Here is a 21689-nt window from a genome sequence, read left to right as displayed (position 1 = left end):
GTTTAGAGTGAAAACAAGACACACTGAAACGGTTGAAAAGAACAAAGACAAACCACTATCCACATGTAGAATAGCAAATTTTGGTGTGACAGAGCTGTTATCTTGGTAGGCTATATATTATTTCTTTAATATCTTCATGCCCTGAAATTACAATCACCGCAAAATCTGAAAGGGAGATCAAAATAAAAAACCAGATGGAAATCATGCATTAAGTCCTTTAAAGAGGTATTAGAAAACACATTAGGAACATTAAAAACATCAAGTTAATTATCTATAACTGTAAGAGAAAAAGTGCAAAAAAGAAGTGCACTTTATGAAGTGCAAAAAGACTCAAGGAGGCAAATGATTAAAAATTATCCTCAACTTCACAGATCAGCAAGCTCTCACACATTAAAGGAAAACGCCTAGAATTCGTTTGCTAGTCATATGCTTTGAAAGACAGCAGTGCCCTGCTAGGTCAGACTAACACTCCATCCAGCCCTGTTCCATCTTAGAAAGCGAGAAAACAAAGTCCTGTTTAGGGAAAGAATGAGAACCTGCCTACTTTGTCCAGTCCAGTCCTGCCACAGTTCCCTGACATCCAGTACTGTCACATTAGAGGGTACAATGCTTCTCAGCCTTTGTAATATTTACATATTAAGCTCTTGCCAATTAATTTATTCAGTCCCTTCTGAATCCACTCAGTCTGTATTCACAGACTTACTGTTTGCTCTTCCTCTCTAGTGACACTGGACCCATGAGGACTGGCGACTGAATGATGCAGAAATAATTTTTTCTGTTGAATACACATTTTTGTTCCAATACTGGACTGATAACAGTATACATAAGAATGTTTAAATAGATTTCCACTCAGAGAAAAACTTTGAATACATTTAACTACTTCTGAACAGACTGGGGAACCTGAGCATTCCTTATGGATCATCTTCTCATGTAATATCCATTTTTCTGAAGATACTCTCCTTTCTTCCCCCATGAAAATCCAGCTGTGCTATCCTGTGGAAATGCAGTTGTTTTCAAGAAGTCAATATTAAACTTTAGCTTCTCAGTTGCCTACTGTATTGGTTTGTGTGGTCAGACTTTCGTAGCCAGGGGTGGCTTCTGTGAGAAGCTGCTGAAGCTTCCCCCGTGTCCAGTACAGCCAATGCCATCTGGCTGCAGAACGGACCCACCACTGGTCAAGGCGAGCCAATCAGGAATGATAGTAACAGCTCTGTGATAATATATATAAGAAGGAAAAAAGAGTCATTGGATAGATGAAACTGCAGCCAGAGAAGAGTGGAGTGAGAACATACGAACAACTCTGCAGACACCAAGGTCAGTGCAGAAGGAGGGGGAGGAGGTGCTCCAGGTGCTGGAGCTGAGGTTCCCCTGCAGCCCATGGTGAAGACCATGGTGGAGCAGCTGTGCCCCTGCAGCCCATGGAGGACCATGGGGATGCAGAAATCCACCTGCAGCCCATGGAGGAGAGTGGAGCAGGTGGATATCTAAAGGAGGCTGTGACCCTGTGGGATGCCCATGCTGGAGCAGGGTCATGGCAGGGACCTGCTGACCTGTGGAGAGAGGAGCCTACACTGGAGGAGGCTTTCTTGGAAAGACTTGTGAACCTGTGGAGACCCACGCTGGAGCAGCCTGTGCCAGAAGGACTACACCTCATAGAAAGGCCACCCACGTTGCAGCAGTTTGTGAAGAACTGTTGTCTGCGGGACTGATTTACGTTAGAGAACTTAATGGAGGACTGTAACCTGTGGAAGGGACCCCACACTGGAGCAGAGGAAGGACTCCACTCTCTGAGCAGTGGCAGAAACAACTTGTGAGGAACTCACCATAACCCCCATTCCCTGTCTCCCTGCACCACTGGGGGAAAGGAGGTAGAACTTGGGAAGGAGGGAGGAGTGGAGGGAAGGTGTTTTTAATATTTATTTTACGTCTCATTATCCCTATCTGATTTTGTTAAATTTAATTAATATCCCCACTTCAAGATTGCTTTGCCTGTGATGATATTTGCTGAGTGATCTCTCCTCGTCCTTATCTCAACCCCCAAAACCTTCATTATATTTTGTCTCCTCTGACCAGTTGCAGAGGGGAGTGAGAGAATGGCTTTGGTGGGTACCCGGCATCCAGTCAGGGTCAACCCACTATACCTACAACAATAAAGAACCTCTGTTAGTTGTAATGGGCTGCTCTATTTCAAAAGGGACAGTCAAAGTCCAGTTTCACAGCAGAAGAGTTTTATAAGTTCTTGTGAAATGCAGTGATTATTGGGATTGATGAGTTTTACGTTCAGCCAGGAATAAATTGTGATCAGCTATACAATCCCAAGGTTACATATCTCTGTGGTTGTCACCTCTTGATATGACCTTTAATAAGTATATGGTTTTCCTCTCTCTTTCCAAGAGAGAGGGAAGCCATGTATTTTTCCCATCTGGTCCAGTACCTCTTTCAGAGACTGTCTCCATGCTTCTCGTTCAAGCCTAGTCTTAACCAACCTTCTTTGGGTTTTTCCTAGTTTCTCTCTCCTCACATGTCCTCTACAGCATTCTTCATCTTCTAACTGAAGGAGGAGAACAAATTTTTCAAGGAGAATAAATTTTTCAACAGACATCACCAACTTTGATTAAAATGAATGAAATGTACAGTATTGCCTTTAATGCATTTTCTCCCTCTTTTGTGGTAAAAGAAATGAAATTAAATTGTTCTCTATTCTAATCCTTTTCAGTATTGTAAAACACTAGCACATAGGAGACCTGTAAAGAAAATGTTTAAATAAATCATCAGCAAATCAAACTTGGTGACCTTTGTTCATTTTCTACAAGAGACAAATTTATTTTGGGTTTATCTGTGTATTGATGGCAAAAAGGCACAAAAAAGAGTTAACAATGTTTCAGCTGGTATATCCTGTCCTGTTTGCTCTATCTGTTTTGCTAGAAAAACAGTTTAGGAGCACTGGTTAATATCATGTTCTGTTCTGCTCACTGGACTGAAGGCCTTATTATAGAAAGAATAAGAGTAGTACACACACGGTAATAAATTATGTAAACTAGACGTTTGAATAAGATATAGAAGGCCCAGAGCCAGGATTTTGAAAGCTTCAATTCAGGTCATGTAACAAAGAAAATTGAAGAGGTCAAATCGAGGAAGATATCCATGGCGACCACCAGAGGGATGAAGGCTTGAGGAGAAGATCCCCACAGTGGAAGATTGTGCATGCCTGGAAAGACTTGTCCAGAGACCAGTGTACTTATTAATATGTATGTTAAATGATGTAACTATGTATCTAAAGTGCATAAAATGACTTACTTTTGCACTTTCAGGTGGAACAAGTTTGTCCAGTGTGAGCTGGCTTGTTCCCAATGTTGAATAAACAAATACCTTGCTGCTTAAAGATACAACAGTCTCCGAGCAGTTAATCATTCTGAGGTTTTTCAGCATCATGGAACATGTTTACATGAATGACATATATGAAGTCATTCCAAAAAAGCTATTTTGGTGAGAAGGAGGAATGGCAAGAAAGATATCTTACTTCTTTCAGTACTAAATATGAGAAAGCAAATTCAGGAATTTCCAATGGCAATGGAGATGAAAAGACATATAGCTCTGTAGCTGCCTCACAGACCATTTGATAAACCTCCAGCAAGTTAAACAAACACACAGGGAAGCCTGTAAATGATACAGCAACTGCAGCCTCTCATCTGACATGAAAATCAGCAAATGACTTTGCAGATATAATAAACACCTCAAGTGCAGAAAAGCTTACTAGCCTGTGATCTGCATTTCACAGGTCAAAACGCTTGCTTCTGCTAGGAAATCACCCAAGATCATTACCATAATAACTGTGACTGCAGAGGTTGCTGCTAATGGATTTCTAAATGCTTAAAGTCTCTTCAGTGGCATTCTGTGCTGACTTTTAAAAGTACACAGTAAAAGTAAGTGTCTATGAGATAAATGCAAATTGAGGAAAAAAAGTGCTTTTGTAGACACATACTTAAATTTCCTAACTCAGCTTTTACTGACATACATTTTATTTTCACATTTTACTTTTGCAAGGAATTCTTTTTTCTAACAATGCAAACTATGAAAAAGGTCGGGGATAATTCTAACATGTTTCCTCAGGCAAATCGTGCTCTTAATCTGGAAAACCAGTTAGCCAGTGAAGCCTAATATTTTGGTAAAAGGATGAAGCACTAGCTAAGACAGCACTGCATGCATGACATCAGAGTGCTTACAAAATCTGAGGGAAGCTGAGCTCAAAGGTAAGACAGGTTTTACTTTTGATGAAGATGGAAAAGGTGACTGAGGTCTGCACAAGTCAGGCAACACTGCTCGAGAAGGTGCCTGCCCTGTAGCATATGATGCAAAGGGGGCTGCTGACATTAGGAGCACTCTGCCAAAAAAATAATGGGAGTGTTTAAATCTTCTGCTGTTATACTCAACACGGGAGTCTGAAGAAATTCAACCAAGTTAACTGCAAGCATGAGAACAGCTATTTTTGAACACCTGCTGTCTTGCCAATGCCATATTAATCACAGAGGAAAATAAAACTGATTCCAGAGGAGTGTTTGCACACAGGTAAACATCTACCCACTGGGGATGGATCATCCGTTGTCACATCTGTCAGTCACTTAAATCTGGCTCAAGTGTTAAGAGCTGACCTACAGGAATAACCTGGGAGCTGTCTTCCTTCCTAAGCAGTGTCATTTAATGGAACTTATATCCCAGGATCACTTCAGAAGTCTAGTTTCTTTTTTAATCAATGTGGACTTTTTTTTAAACCATTCTATTTCTCTCTATTACTTTCCATATTTCTCCCTTATTTCTGAGTTTGTTTTGTAAAAGAAAAGCAATTCACTCCATCTATTCCAGTGTTATGCTATGCAGTACAGAGCTCCTCCGTATTTAAATTGTGGCACAGCACACACAATATTAAATTCAGCTAATACAATTTTATATTGGCAACTCAAGGACATCAAAACTGGATCACATGTTTTGTCTCTAACTGTAATCCAGCCTGGTTTCTGGAATTATATTTATTTTATATAAATATAAACTTCAGTATTTTCTTATTTCTTCACAACCTTTGTTTGTTTTCTGATAGTAATATATTTTTATTTTCAGGATTAAACAGACATTTCTAGATGTTACAAAACCCCCAAAATCATAGTGAAGAAAGTAGAAGGGTCTTTAAAATTCTTCAGCTTCCAGCTAACCCACATTTGAGTTCATTAGTTGTGCACAGTAGACAAACCCCACAGGACAGCCACATTTCATGAAGCCTGAGTCAAAATATGAACATTCGCTGCACAGCAGGCTGTGGGTCAGGGAGGGGGGAAAAAAGGTGTACCTCTGTATTTTTGTAAACAGCATGGCACCTGTATGTGTTCAGAGCCAAGGATCAAAAGAAAACTGCCCTACTGCTTTCTAATGACATATACATTGTGTATTTAAACATTTCTGAGCCAGAAAATCCCAGGATGTTAATTACTGGTTTTATTACAATAATTTAGTATTTCATAACTTCTCCTAGGAATATTTTGTGTCCTAAGCAATTACTGAGGACACTACATCATACAGTAATTACTATTTTAGTATCAGCTCTGTAAATATTATCTTTGCAAAGCATTTTAAACTTCTTTGATTTGCTCCCTTCTAGCTCAGTAGTTCAAAATTCAGCCTACCCTAAAATTATGTTTGTTTAACATTTTATTTTTGCATTAAAATCCTGTTGCCAAACTCCTCCCAAACAAGGCTGCAAAACTGCTACTAATAGCAATCCCAGAGCTTGAATCACTGTAGAGGATGAGTTCAGGGCTGTACATTCACACTGTTTTCCATTGAGTTTCATGGTTAGCTCTGTTTCTGAGATCAAACACTGTGCTGAAATTGGAAACCTGTATTATAGCCTGCTTCAAAGAATCAGGTTGTATGGAAAGAAAGTGCAGTATTTACACATGTACAAAGGAACTGAAAAATCTAGTCATTTTAATTTCAGACTTCAAAGTCTTGACAATTTTCCTTCAGAGTACAGTGACCTATTTTAACAACTGACCTGTTAGTATATCCCTGCAGCTGCATATAAAACTTTCAAATGACAAATAATAATAATAATAAAAAACCGGTTAGAGAGAAAAAGAGGCTCCTCATGGTGGAGAAAATGTCAAAAGAATGATTTTTAACATCTGGGTTTGGTCTTTCCTGCTTGTCTCTGTAAGAGTGGGCATGCGCTTCCACCATAAATCCAGACAATTTGCCTGTTCAGCAGATCAGTTATCAATGTGGAGTAGAATGTGGCTGAAACGAAACTTGGGAAAGCTCCTGTGGGTCCCAGAGGCAGGCACAGCTGGAGCACAAGGGTTATGTGGGAGGAGAAACATAACATGATGAGGACAAGACTTCAAGGGCCTTTTGCTAGGTGTATTGAGCAGGGCAGAAGGCAGGCAGCTGTGTTATTCTTACGTCTCAGAGAAAAGGAAACTTCCTCAGTTTAAGGAAATATTTCCACAACGTCTCTTTGTTATTTGGTGCCAAAAATTTACTTAGGAAAGAGACAGCTACACAACTGCAATCCTCCTAGCTAAACCAAATCTCTGAATTCACAGATGATTCAAATAACTCTCCTATTATATAGTTCACATAAATAGTTCTGAGCCCTTGACTACTTCAGGCAACAAGACTTTACATGTCTAGAAGTCTGCTGTAGTGCAGATGTTTAAGTCAGTAGGTGCCAGAAGTAAAAAGTATGGATTTTTAAAGTAGCTTAATTTAATATTAAGTAGATTAGGCACAAATTTGTTTCTTGTGAAAAATAATTGAGTTTTGACCCATTTGAAAATTTAACTGAAACTTACTAATTAATTCAAAGAACAAAAATCAAACATTGAGAAGCTGAAACATTTAATCTTAAAAAATTGTGGGTTTTTTACTATTTTTTTTAATAACAGTAACTTTTAAGACTCAATAAAAAACACATCCAGAGTTGGACTAAAAACAAAATTATACTTCTGTTGCAGATTTTATGAAATATTTTGCTTAGTCTCAAATTTATAGTGAGTTATTTTTGCTTCACAAAGGAATTATTTTTATTCTTGTGTGAGGTCATTTCTTTCCCCTCTATCCCCCTAAACAAATAGATGAATGAAGAGAACAACTTGCAGAGCGTTAGTGTTGCCTGATTTATCCATGCTGTTAAAACAGATAAGAGGGCATTGGATTTTAGTTTGAAAAGCATGGGAGTAGCTATTCAGCCTGCCCATATTCAGGACAGCACTGAGATCATGCTTATCTTGAAGCAAATGTTAAGGTCTCCTTGACTTCAAAGTGCCTCTTGAACACTGCCATCAGCTCTTGACATTGTGTCAGTGCCATAGGAACATTTGATGTCCTTTTTAAAGCTGCTGCAGGAAAAAGCAATCCCAGGAGCAACACCTTTGACTCAAGTGCTATTTTCCTAACGCATGCCCTTGGCTGGGCACTGCTTGGACCCTTGGCAAACCAGGCAACCTCAGTCCAGGAACTCAGTGGGAACTACAGCCATCTACATCTAAAGTGAATAACAAATACTTTATTTTTAAATGACAGACTTTTTAATTGCATCTGTAATTCTGAGGGAAGGATCTTACCCATGAATTCTGAAACACATTGTTTTCATTTATGTGCCTTAACACTAGTCCTGCAGTGATAACTTTCCTGAATGGGGCACAATAACGTTCCACTTGGTTTCTGTAAGGGCAGAGTAGTACTAAGGTTTCATTATATACTGGTCAACAGTCTAAATTTAAATGTTTGGAGGAGAAAACCTGTTTCTGACTTTGCAGGCTGCTTGTAATGATGGCATTACCTTAAGGCTCACTTTTAAGTTAAGAAATTCTGACTGTGAAGCTAAGTAACGTTTCAAACAATCATATATATAACTGTAACTAAAGACTACATATATGCAAAATTAAGTCCAAGTTTCCAAGTCCATTATATTAATGCATATAATTTGAATTAAATATAATTTCAGCAATTCTATAAATCCCTTTGAAAGGATCTGTTGCTTGTTGATTTTGCACCATGTGAAGACATGGTAAATATGACACATAGTCTCATCACACGAATAATCCATTCTGTATCTCGAATAAGCAAGTTCTGCTCCAGGGAGATGCTTAATCCATTCCTTCCTTCTGGGGATGAAAGGCATTAAACTCAGTGCACTGATCTCTCACAGTATGTGCTCATTTGACTTTAATTATAAAATTACTATTTCAACATTTTTTTCCTGTAAAATAAACTGAGCCTGAGCTCCATGAGCTCCACGAGCCTGAGCTACATTACTTCTCTGCGCACTCAGTCACTGCTCATCAATACTGCGCTTTCAATACAGCTTCACATGGAAGGATAAAAACCACTTCTTGGGGTTTACAGTTGGTATAGCAGTTTCAGGTCTCACAGCAACAAAAGCTTCACTTTTTGATAGCTGGCCAAAAGGATGGAGCAGTGGAGCCCTTTAAAGTGAATTCAAATGTCACGAGAAGGAACTTTAACCAGACACAGGGAGATGCCATGATCCCATACCAAGCTGGAAGATTTACATCACACATCCTGTATATATATTTTCACTAGTGTTTCTTCCACAGATTGTTCAAACCTGTGCAAGCTCTGCATAAAATCAATTACCTTGCTAAAATCCAGAAGTTTTCTCTTGGCTGATTCAACAGGTAGAGCATTTCCTGGAAATAGGACATCTGCTGTCCACATCTAAGGAATGACAGAGCATCAAGTGGAATAGACAGTTATACTGTCAAAGATACTACCATGCTTCAAGCTTAAAAAACCAGCAGTTCAGGAACGTGATGTTTTATCAGGCATACCATTTGGGCGGAATAGAAATGAATACTTTCCATACAGGGGTAAGCTCTCCATGTAAGGATTACTGACAGTAACTCCAGCTGACATGTTTCCATCCAGGTCCAGAAGAATTTATTAGGTTCATTGCATCATACCTTTCAATTCAAAAGCTATTTGGAGCTGACCTACATACTGTCAGAACTGTGATCCCGCCCCCAAGCTAAAGCAAGTGTACTACTTCTGGCCTCATACTAGTTAATACAACTAGTACACCTCCTATTGCCAAACCAAGCCAGCTAGCTGGGATGCTTCTGCATCTGTGTCAAGACTAATCCATAATGTGGATAAAATGTCTGCAGACAAGCAAGAATAGAAGCTATTTACAAGGTGGTATCTTACATATAAAATGTCGAGTCAAATTTTCTCAGCATCCAAGTGATATAAATTTTTACAGGTTATTTTCAGAAACTTCAGTCAACTCCTAAATCTTCAAGTTAATTCTCAAAATACTACTTAGTTTTGCAAAGCCATTTACGTATTCAAACCCACAACATCCACTGTGTTACAATGAGAATTTGTCAGGACATGAAAAAGTTTTAATTTTTATTTCTTTAAATATCCAACCAGCTCAAGCTCATTTATCCTTTGGAGCTCCTAAGGTCTAGAGATGCAACAAGGCATTCAGATAAATGTCAACACTATATTAAAAGCTGAAGAACATACATAAGCTTAGATAATTTTTTTCAGAACACCTGAAATACAGTAAAGCACATCTCAGCATTATCTCTCTGAATAAACTCTGACTAATAGTAAAAATTCATCTGCAATGCTCTCAGAAACTCCAGAATATACCACAATATCATAAAAAAAGCAAAATAAATGGTCATTAGCCATGAAGACTACTCAACACCTAAAATTCCTAATCTTACCAAATGCTCTAAAGAAAAATTGTACTGGTTCAGTTTTCATCAAACCTTCTCTTTAAAGAACAGTAGTGAAAATCATCAGTAGTTCTCAAAATGTCATGTGAAACCACAAACTTCAGTCTGTACTCAGATATTAGCATATATGTTTTACAAATACAGTAACTACACCATAAAAAAACATTACTAAGTTTACAGCAAAAAAAAAAAAATCAAAAGATTGAACACTTCCAAGGTCATAAATATTATTGACCTATGAGCTAAAGCATTACTCAAAAAGGTACCAGATTCTAATTCACTCTGAAGAACAATGAATATTGATTTGTATTGACTTGGATTAGAAAAAAACTTGGTTGATGTTGTATAATTAAATATTTTCTCATAACAATAATTGGACACTGGACACTGTAGTCATGTCATTTCACAGTGGTTATGATATGCATGATTCTACTATAAAATAACAATCTTTAATTCACTAGGATGTTTTCAACAATGAACAAAAATGTTCATTATAACCAACAGTCAATCAGCCAGCTTGGTCTCTCTCACACATGGAAACATGCAGACAAAGCATTCACAAAACGTACTTTTGCTGTTCACAATAGCTATTGGGATGAGATCTGAGCCTAGCGGTGATAAAGGTCTGAGCTCCTTCCCCCATCCACAGACACCCTGTAAGCTGTGTATCTTTGTTCAACAATAAGGCCAAGGAGCGCAGGTAGTGTTAACATTAGTCATTAAGTCATGACCTTACAGTTTCTGATTTCTGTTGCAATGCATCTTCCCTTCAAGTCAGAGGTTACTGTGCTTGAGGTGAGACTGGCAACATCAGTAATTCCACCTGTGTGCAACCCTTCTCAGAGTTTGTTTTCATTAAAAGTTCTGTGAAATATTACTTGAGTTGAAAATCCCTTTAGATTTCTGCACAATATGCATATAAAGCTTGTTTTCCATGGGCATATTTTGCAGACTTGTTTGAAGTAAATAAAAGAGACAGAGGTTCAAAGATCACTTATTTTAACCATTTATCTAATGGTCCAGCTTTGTGCGATGTGACAACACAAAAGACAAGGATGGGCATAGGTGTGGCAGAAAATTACATGAAGATGAGAACCCTGGCAGAGTGTTGCCCTGTTGGATTTCTGAGCCTGGCCAATCAGTAATAGAAAATATGGGCCAATCTCCCTACACAATCGAAACCAGATATCAAAGAACAGATTTCATAGGGCCTGAAAATACATGGGTCTCTGATGAAAAGGTTGTTGTGCTCAATGTCTCAAATCTGCTGCAAAAGACAGAGATACGGGGATGTTCTTCACAGCAAAAGCTTGAGGTAACCTAATTGTGGGAACATCTTACAGCTCCTATGGAACCTTCTTTATAAAGTTGCTTGGTAGCAACTGTAATTCATTTGCTTTTTATAACTAATTGAATTTTGATTAGTATCACCTTGTTGTTCAAAACAAGTTAGGTGTTATAAAAAGCAAAGCAAGTCTTACCTGGAATACTCTGTCTCCTCACAGACAGTGCTCCATCAGGTGCCTTTGCCTGGTTTGCAGATTTTGTGTAGGGACTCTCATCTAAACAGAAACAAGCAACATTTCCAGTTACTGTTAAATATAATGTTAAAAACAACATAATTTTTACCCAAATACTGTGTGAACTAGCAATGCAGATCACAAGAGCTGCTGTGAGCAGGATGGGTATTTTTGAATGCTGACTCAATGCTAATGCCATGTTTAGACTCAATGACAAAGGCTCTGAATAGGAGAGCTGAAAAAGATGTGCTAAAACTCAAACTAGAGATAATACATATCGATGATAGGTCTGATGTACATAGGCCTTTTCAGTTATAACATAATGATAGAAATTTCCCTTTTCTCATGTTAAGAAGTTTCACATGCCAAGGACTTGAGTGAGAGAGGTGCTATCCCTGTTCAGGAGTGAAAGGCTTCCAGAAGCTTTTGAATATTCTGGCTGTAAAGATGCACTCCTTTTCCTTTGGGATCTGTTAGTGGGTGGTTCCTTTTCTGTTGCAATGATTGATTGGGGAAAACATCAGAAAGCTGTTGCCAAATAGGCCAGGCACATTTGTGCCTAAAGATCACCACTGTAACTGTTTGTGTCTAAATAGGAAACTATGTGGAACACCCACTGATCAACTTCAGTGCATAAAAGACCACTAATGGTGGAATAAGCTGATGAGTCATCAACTAGAGAAAGCATTAGGCAGAAAGTGAGTCACTTCTTCATCCCTCTTAAGAGCAGGACGACCACAGGGAAAAAAATTAACTATATCATAGCTTTGAAAAGAACAAGCTATAAGTGCAAGGCAGAAATGTGAATAAAAGAGAAGAAATAGTATTATGCATTTTATTATTTCAATCAAACAAAAGTAATCAGAAGAAATTAGGTTCTGTCTTGCTTTCCCTATAATTGAGTGCTCAAAGACTTTAAAGTGTCATCAAATCCTTCTGTTGGCATATTTTCCTTCATCTTGCAAAGGATCGATGTGTCTACAGCATGTGCAAAAATACATGCTTAAATACTGATCAATGAGCAGAGGAATCAAAGACTACATTATCTAATATAGCATCCTCAGATCAAGTAGAACTATATAAACTTTCTGGAGAATCAGTTTTTCTTCTCAGATGACACTCTTGACATTATAATCCTTCTTTGTCAATTGCGCTCTTTACATCTGGCAACGTCTCAAACTCCTTTAGAAACTTGCATCAAAGACAGTAGTCCATTTTTATACCAGTGAGATAAGGGTTTGGTCAGCATAATTTAATTTACATCCAGGTCTCAAAGAAGTGACTGGAAGAGCTGGTTAGCTTTTAAACCCAGAACTCTTGTAATGAACTCTGCTACTGTTAGGCAGATGCAACAATAAAAAAGCTTAAATAAATAACCAAAAACCCCCCAGGCCCCTAACAAAACAAAACAAAACAAAACAAACACACTCACATACACACACACACACAAAACCCCCCAAATCAAACCAGGTTTGTAGTCATGAACCTTGGCGAAAATGCAGCAAGTAGTGAGGAACATATATTGATAAAATACCTCAACAGCCAAACTAATTGTTCTTTCTACAGTAAAATGAACTCCCATTGCTTTAAGATACAGTGCTACAAGAGGAAAGGTAACAGGTTTGACTATACTGTAAGCTAATACAAACTCCAAGAAAATAAGGCTGCCAGCTTCAGGAAATCTAGAGAAGCACTGGAAAAATATCAACACAGATCCAGGTACACAATTAAAGAAGAAGGTATGTAAAGCCCTAGCCTTCCATTTGAAGAAAGTGGAAAAGCTAATATAATTGCATATGCAGAATAAACATCCCCTCATTAAAGAAAAAAAAATACAATACGAATGAACTAAGGCTTCCGAAGGAAGTACCTTTTTTTTTTTTCTTTCACCGAAGAGGCACCACTGAACTCAAACTCAAGACAACACTCAAGACAAAGAAATTGAGCTCATCAATAACATGTGGCTTATATGTCCCATCCATTATTACTTAGTTTCAGGTGCTGACTGTGACAGCAGATAGTGTGAGACACATTTTTCTATTAAAAAGTGGGCAAGAAACATAATACAATTTCTCAAGAATCAATTCATAGTGATGACTTCTGGGCCCTATTTGAATATATTCCCTATCTATGAAACATATGTGAATTGACAGAACAAAATAGTCCTATCCTAGTCAGACTTTTTACATACAAATTATTTTCATCACGTTGGAGAGATGGGAAAAAAGGAAAGAAGAAAAAAGGAAAGAAGAATTTTCACTGCTACATCTTTTTCATTGAAGCTTTGTCACTGAGCAAATGAGTACATCAGCTCCACTCTCATGCTGAAAGATGATTTTCCAAATATTGCACTGAACTGGGAGTACCTGTGGTTATCTTGAGTTCAGAACACAGCACAAGCCTGCAAGTCTTTCTGCTCAACAACAACCAATGAGGGGAGAGGAGTGCACATTCAAATACTTACTAGGGAGCCTGAGCAAAAATTCTAGTGTTTTCTACACAACAACTGGTAGATATGAAAGTCAACTGAGACTGCACAGGTGAGTAAACTAGTATTTTAATTGAAGCCTATTAACATTAAAAATTCATCAGATGCTTATGTGGGTTAGGTACTGTGGGCATGTAATTGTGTTACTGTTCTTAATCTGTCCACAAATTTTCATAGCAAAACAACAGGCCCAAAAAGTTGCTTCATAAACTTCTGAATTCCTGTTAGTCTAAAATATGCCCAATTATTATTGGGAAAGAACAATAAGCCATTGTATCATTGGTGGCCTGGAAAGGGGTTCCCAGAACTGCAAGGAATTTTCTTCCAGTGCCCATTTAACAGTAAAACCACACTGCAGCATAACTAGAAGTCAGTGTAAAGGATTCCCGGAAGCAAAGAAAACAAATATAACCAACTGGAGAAAGAATGCTTATTGAGCCTTACTGAGATGCTTAATTGAGACAGGAAAGTAATATAAAGACCAGACAGATGCAAAAACAGACACAGTAACTAAAAACGGTGATAACCCTGAAATGTCATGATGTCATTCATGCTGCCCAAAAAGGGAATCTGTTTGTACACATTAACAAAGCTGTGTGGCCACACGAATTTATTATCAAATTATGATTTCTTGATGCCCTCATCCACTCTGTAGTTATCAGGGAGGGCTGTAAAACATGCAAAAATGTCTCACAACAGCAGTGCCTAGGGGGGGATTTGTATGAGTGTTTTGTCATTACCAGCTTCCCCTTCTACAGCACTGACAGACTTGGAGATGAAACCCAGTTGAGCAAGCCAACACAATGAAAAAGGAAAGGAGCAAAAGGATATGAAGCATTCCCCCTGCAAACAGAAGATAATAACATCAGGCAAAACTGTGATGTATTTTAAGAAGCCACACATACAAAGCAGAGGGAGAAAGAGGCTAGCTTCAGAAGCATCAATCTCAGCTGGTTACACCCCTAGTACTAACATATCATCAGCATGGAGCAAGCCACAGCCTATAAAGAATTCACAGGCCAAACTGTGTCAACCTTGAGTACAAAACCACCTTCGCCTGGAACACAGAGCCACAAACCCTGCTGCTTGGAGCAGCTCTTGTCCACTCCTGAAGGAATCGCACCACAGATGACCACATTCCCTACAGCTGGACTATCTTAGCTAAGCCCATAAACTCATACAGATGCATTTCTTACATCACTGGCTTTCTTTTCCCCTTGTAATTTCCTTTGGCTAAGAAATTAGACAACTCAGGGTAGACAATTTCTAGCAAGTCAGTAGGTCATATAAAGGTGACTGCTATGCCAGCAGGTCTCTTTATTCAGTGACTACAGGAAACCAAACCTCTTACCCTTATAACTGGTAGGGGTCATTCCCCATCCCCAAATTCATGCTTTGCATGTTTCTTAAAGTTGTAAATGTGCAATAGTGAACCAGATGTACATTGTGTTAATTCACTTCTTCCTGGCAGAAAACAGTGATCATTTCAGAGGTGACACCTTGCAGATTACTGAGATTCTCAACCAGCAAAGCAAAATGACCTTCTTGACTTCTCCTTTTACTTGTCCTCATGAAACAGCCCCAAACACCAGTAACAGTAGCTTGCACATCATCCTTTCAATGCCCTGCAAACAATTCTTCTCATTAAAGACTGCAAAGATAATAATCAAGGGGACAAACAAGCACTCCTACTGCTTACAGCTATTACTGTAGGGTTATTGTCTTTAGCTATTGCTTCTGAGGTAGATAAACAGCTTTTTACACTTCCCTGACTATTTTTAGCCTGGTGGCATCTCTATACTGTAACTGAATGATTTATTCTTTGAGTTAGAAACCATGTTGTGACCCATTTATATCATTCTGCATTGCTCTTACTATGGGGCAAGCCCCTGTCCAAAACTAAGGGGTCTATAGACTGCAAAAAACAAACAGTAATGTAACCCTATAAAGATTATACACTGGACAATGTGTACAAATACATATGAAGTGCTTGGTACTGTGTCAGCAAAATGATCATACAAAATCTTTAGATCTTCACTGTATTCAGTTTAATATCCTTTGAAGGATACCAACTGGGGGCACATAACAGGGAATAAAAGGAAAGCCTAAAGATACTTCCTCAACAGCCAAGTCTAGACACTGAACATTTCAGGCAGCTTATGGCCACTGAACCATTTCCATGTCTCTCTTGGGGGCTGTAAAAGCTATTGACATGAGAATGTTGTTTACAGATGTGGTAAAGCCTAAGGGTACTCCCTCCTTCAGGTCTTATGAACGGGTTCTTCTTCACTGGTGTTGCCACAGTTCCATGAGATGGACTACTGAACCCAGTAAATGTGTCCAAATCCTGTGCAGCACCAGGTGGCCCCAGAAGATGACTAAGCACAGCTGCAATCCTGTTGGATAAGAAGGGGAAGCTTCTTCCCACCCCATTGGGAACAGCTGCTGAACAACTCAGAGGCTGCCACTTTGCCCTTCCTACATGGAGAGGAAATGTGAAGATGCTTCACTGTCGTACCTTTGCTTCCCACACAATTGTTCATCCTCAGCTCTATATCACCACTTGTACCTGCTTCTTTTCTGCAAAACTTGCATTCCTCTGGGAACACAGAAAATGACATGCCTTCAAATTTGTAAGCAAGAAATTTCAAACACAGGGGAATTTTCTAATATTGAGGAGCTTGAAAGCAATATTAAATTTTTTCAACGGTAGATACGAAAGTATTAGGAGGGAGAACAGTTTCCATCTTTCAGTTTTTCATTCTCATTCTTCAACAGCTTTACTTAATGTTTCATGACAGGATAAGCTATTCTTTGGCCAAGGAAGAACTGAATTTAAACCATTTTAGAGTATAACCATGCAGGTCCTAAGCAGACTTCAGAACCCAAGGAAGTAAAATCTGAGGTGTTCCTCCAATGTTCCTCACCGTGAAGAATCTCCAACTAATATAAGTCCCAAGACTCCACAAGGAAGCACCTTACATCTTCAGCTGGCTAACCTCCAGCTGTCTCAGTCCATGGGAAGAGTAAGGTTGACTCTATGTGTTGTTGCTTAGAGCATTTGGGATAGCATGTACCTCAGATAAGCAGAAAATCACATATCTGTACAGAGGTAGAGATTGACAACAAAACAAATTGTCAAGAGGATGATTACAACAGAGAGAACATCATCTCCAAGATTAGTTTCTCAAAAAAATAAAAGCACCAGGGTCACAGTTATTACTTGAGTTATTACTTCAGGCATTTGTAGATCTGTAATATTCCATTCACTGAAATTTGCTGTTGCTTAAATTTATGAAGAAGAACATTTTTCACTAAAAGCAACAGATTTTTATGAATCCTGCCAGTACACCACAAAATATCATAGCTTCTCATACTTCCTATATCTGAAACTTATTCTGAATTTTATCTTAAATGGCATAAGGCTCAGCATTATCTAAAAGCCTATTTTTTTTGCACAGTATCATACTAGTGACAGTTGGTAAATTCTAAGCTACAGCATTATTGGTTATCTCCACTGCTTGCAGCTGGAGGCTTTCACAGATAAAAATAAACACTTATCACTGATGCCTGTGGTTTACAGAAGCTCTGAAGTTGACGAAGGCTTACGAAGAGTCTTGGTAGGACCATACCTGCAGTAACTTACTCTCTTCTAAACTCATACTTTTCTGTTAAAAATCTTCTATTCTGTAAGGAAGCTGAAATCGTTATTGGAGCAGGGACTTGAACCCCACTCTCACATTCATAGGGAGTACCCAAACTCCCAGCTACACAATCATTGAGTCTTGCTTGCTTGCTCTGATCAACGTTTAGGTAAGTTATACAAAGTAAAATGCATTAAAACTATCTCCTCTACAATCAATTCAAAGCTCTGCACTGTATCAAACAGAAGAGGGAATTTCTATTCAAGATCACCTGTGCACTCCTGTGCAGTCCAGCCACTACAAAGTCACCAGGACCATGCTAGAAAAGTACTTCTGCATAAGCTCATCTTCTAAATTGCAGTTATTTGTTCTAGTAAAAATGCCTAAACATTTTCATTGAAGTGTTACAAATTCTGAAAAATATAATTTTCGGTTTGATCTACAGCAATGGGACAGAAAAAACACTGAGAAGGGAGTTGAAATTTGGCTATGACACTGCCCCACAGCTTTCATCTGAGAGGACTCCTGTTAAAGCTGGTGGAAAAATCTTTCTCCCTGAACTTGAAGACTAAATAATTCTGAGTGAGAAATGACTAAATAACTCTGAATGTTTATGCAATACCCTGATCTGTGTAAGCAATGTAAGTCACAATCAGTAGATACCAACACAACTTAACTGAATCTTTAACAGTTGCAAATAAATTATAACAAGAATACTATACCCAGACCTTTTTTTAAAAGCTTATAAAGGTAAATGGAAGTTCTAAAACTGCCAAGTTTTACAAATGAAATTATTGAATACACTTGAATTGATAAATGACATTGAAATTTGCTGGGAAGCAGTGCATTGTGGGAATTTTACTTTGGCTGTTGATGAGAGATTTGGCAGAAATGCTTTTAGTCTGGCCTAACTTTTATCCTTAGTAACTGTTATTGACAACAGTAATGAAAAAATATATTGGAGAATGTATTTTTCCAGGGAAAGGAGGATTTTTTAATGAGCCTTGCTTTTAAATAATGCAAAAGTCTAGAGAAAAATTAACATCCTGAAACATTCATGGTTACTACAATGTCACCACAGCTGACACAGTGTGTAACAGACTATAAATTGTTGAAAAAAAGATACAAAATTGTCCTAGGCTTTTTCACCAGATGTATAATGTACAGATTATGAACATATATGCATTATGAAACAACAAAATGTCAACAATTTGCTCTGCCCATATGCTAACCCCTTCAGATGTGTTATGGGAGCTCCAGTCATGAAAGCAAGCATTAATTTCTCCTACTGGTGCAGAGGAATAACAATTTTTTGAGTTTGTTTAGAGCTATGGTTTCAATACTGCCAATGAGACTTTATTTTTGAAATAGCAGTGCTGCTCTTCAAAGTAGTGCTTAGAAATATCTAAAATTTCCTAAGCTCTGCATGTAAAGTAGTCATTAATGAACTAGGTTCCAAGTAGGACAAATATGAATGTATTTAATCTTAATCCTATCTTATCAAATTCTATGCTCAGTGCTCTCCAGCAGTCTTTATTAAGAAAACAGAGGGTTTCAAATGCTTCCATAAGTAACATTTGTTGGGGTGTGTGACATGGAAAAATTATGAGAAGGAAGAGTTAGAATAGCTCCTCTGGTAATTTGCTTTCCTACATTTAACAGACACGTCCTCTGGTTTTCTTAGAAACTCAATTTTAACAGTTATAACACCAATGAATAACTGTGTTGTCCCTCTAAAGTGAAAATTTATTCAATTTTATTATACTTTATGTAAATTTAATTATCTTTTTTCCAAATTATATGGTTACTTATTACAGCAGCAGCTCAGTTTTAATCTAGAAGCAAGGGAAGTGGGGTACTGTAATTATGCATAACTGTGAATCCATTTCCTACTGATATTTACAATACCTCAGCAAGCTTGACTGTTTGAAAAATGATCTGAATGTCCTCCAAGCTTGCTTGTCCAAAGTTAATTTCCTAACCCTGCGCTCAGGTACCTGAATGGAAATACCTGGTTTCCTAAATGGTTAAGTATGTTGATCTCCTCCCAAAGCTGCTTTGCTCATGAAAATGCAGAACTTTCCAAGACCATTTAAAACATGCAAGATCTGCAGAAAGCTCAAAAACATGTATCAAGAGATATTAGCATATGGTGAAATTCACTTCAGTGGATTATCTAATTTAGAAGTAATCCTATTTAAATAATACCCCAACCACAAACTACTTCAAATCTGATAAATACGTCTTTTTGTTTATAGAGCATCAAGCATTAAGCATGAATTCCATAAACCAGAACTGTCACTGAATTGTTACATAATTTTAGAATTCAAAGTGAGTTTCACTCTGTCTTGAGCTTCTGTTTACTGTTTATGGAAATAATATAGGCATCACATAAGTGAAATGTGTGAGGCTTAACCAGAGTAGGTAGAAACTGAAGAAGCAGGGAGAGTGAAAAAGCTTGATGAAAATGGGGATGTAAACTATTTTCTTCTCTGAGACAGTTGGGGGTTGTTCTGTACCTACAACTTCTGCAGAAAACCTTATTCTAGAAGATGGGGCTATAGGGCTTTTCATTTAAAAGGAAATTCCTACGTGATATAGATATCATTGACGGGAAATATTCCCAGATATTCCAAGCCACACTTATTGTTCTGAACACCCTGGTCCACAGGAAAGTTTTGTTGTCCTTCTTGCATGTGTCTTTAGGAACAGCATACTGCTCTGAGGTACTGCTGCATGCTGGCATCGGATGAAAGTGCCATATATAAGCTTTTTGGGGAAAAAATATATAAAACCGTGGGGTTTTTATATTACATTTGTTTACATTAATTCAATTACCTTGTGTAACACTGGTAAATGCTAAATCAGCATCCCTCAAGAATGTTTGAGCCAATATTGACAGCTGTACATCAATGTCAACATGATAAAACTTCCAACAAGGCTCCTGGAGAACGGAGTGGTGCAAAGGAACGAGACCTGAGCCAAGGCAGAGGCTGAGGGACAGAAAACTAGATGACATTAATGTCATATCTCATGGAAAAATACCTTTATGAATAGATATTTACTTTAAAAATGCATCAATTACCTTAGTAGTACCTTTTAATCTCTACCCTTGATTCAGCTACCCCTTCCAGACAGGCTGGGAAGGCAGAGACAGCTGATCAGGGGAAACAGGGTCAAGCCATATCCTGCGGCTCTGGGACCTCAAGCTAAGCCATTCTCCTGACTGTAGTGGCTGCCCACCACTGTGCCCCCTTGGGACAGAAGGCAATTGGCTTCCTGGTGGACAGCATTTCACTGTATGTTAACGAAGCATGATGTGTGGTATGATCTGCTATTACATTAGTGGTTAAAATGCAACAGGAGAAATACATGCTGGTCACCTGAGCTGTGCATATCCTGCATGGCACCTTCACTGTACCAGCAAATCTTAACTGTAATGTTTTTGTGCATCAATCATGTTTGTGCTTCTTCAGTCCAATCTCATGGGAGGTTTTCCCTACAGTCTGACACTTGAAAATTAGGGAGCAGAAGAGAGGAAGATACCTACTATCTTCCACCTGTGCAGACCACAACACAAAGCAGATCAGGAACATCTGCCCAGACTGCTGGCATTACCATTGGCAGGGACTGGGGGAAGAGAAGATGTCAACTGGGAACTTTTCTACTGCATGCCAGGGAAAGCAGAACCTAGTTACATGTGTGCTGGGGGAAGGCAATGATAAAGGTTAATAGCTGAAACAGTGAGACTGTCATTCAAGTTGCATTAAAAAATAAGTAAAATATGTTAAAATGTTTAGAAAACAGGTGTTTAGTTTGCTTCAGGAAAAATAAGAATAATCAGAGTCACAACACAATCTTCAAAGACAAGAAATTAGGAATGATAATTTTTTCATTAGGTTAGTTATCCCGCCTTGACTCCAGTGCTGTACTAATGTATTTGCAGTAAATTATATCATGTATTTTTCAGCCTACTTCTGTCTGTAAGTGTCTCCAGTGAAGACATCTTCATTGCCTTCCTTTGGAAGCTGCTCCACAGAATGTATCAGATCTCACAGTCGAAAAATAGTTCCCTCCATCAGTCTGCAATTTTCTTTCCTTCCTTTAACTGTCGTTCTATTACTCCTAATAACATTCTTCCCCTCTTCAGATGATCTCAAAAAAAAATATATGTCATGTACATAGCTCATTCCAGAAATCACATAGATTACTGACCCTACTGCTTTAGGCTAGGATCCTACCACTTCTTCTTACTGGGCATGACTTAGCACAAACA

The 21689-nt window shown here is 38.3% G+C and overlaps 1 protein-coding gene across 11 annotated transcripts in view; it reads right to left on the bottom strand.

The window, feature by feature from the left end:
- The window catches only part of GRIP1 (glutamate receptor interacting protein 1), a 320846-nt gene that overhangs the window by 100832 nt on the left and 198325 nt on the right, over positions 1 to 21689 (bottom strand). For all 11 annotated transcript variants that reach the window (XM_027655497.1, XM_027655524.1, XM_027655533.1 and 8 more), the window contains exon 2: positions 11243 to 11323. In XM_027655497.1, the coding sequence (XP_027511298.1) occupies positions 11243 to 11323 (81 nt within the window). The remainder of the gene's footprint in view (positions 1 to 11242; positions 11324 to 21689) is intronic.

This window comes from Corapipo altera, unplaced genomic scaffold, assembly GCF_003945725.1.
Source record: "Corapipo altera isolate COAL_440 unplaced genomic scaffold, ASM394572v1 1, whole genome shotgun sequence".
Lineage (NCBI taxonomy): Eukaryota > Metazoa > Chordata > Aves > Passeriformes > Pipridae > Corapipo > Corapipo altera.
Note: the sequence above shows the minus strand (reverse complement) of the source record. Positions and strands in the feature narration are given on the sequence as shown.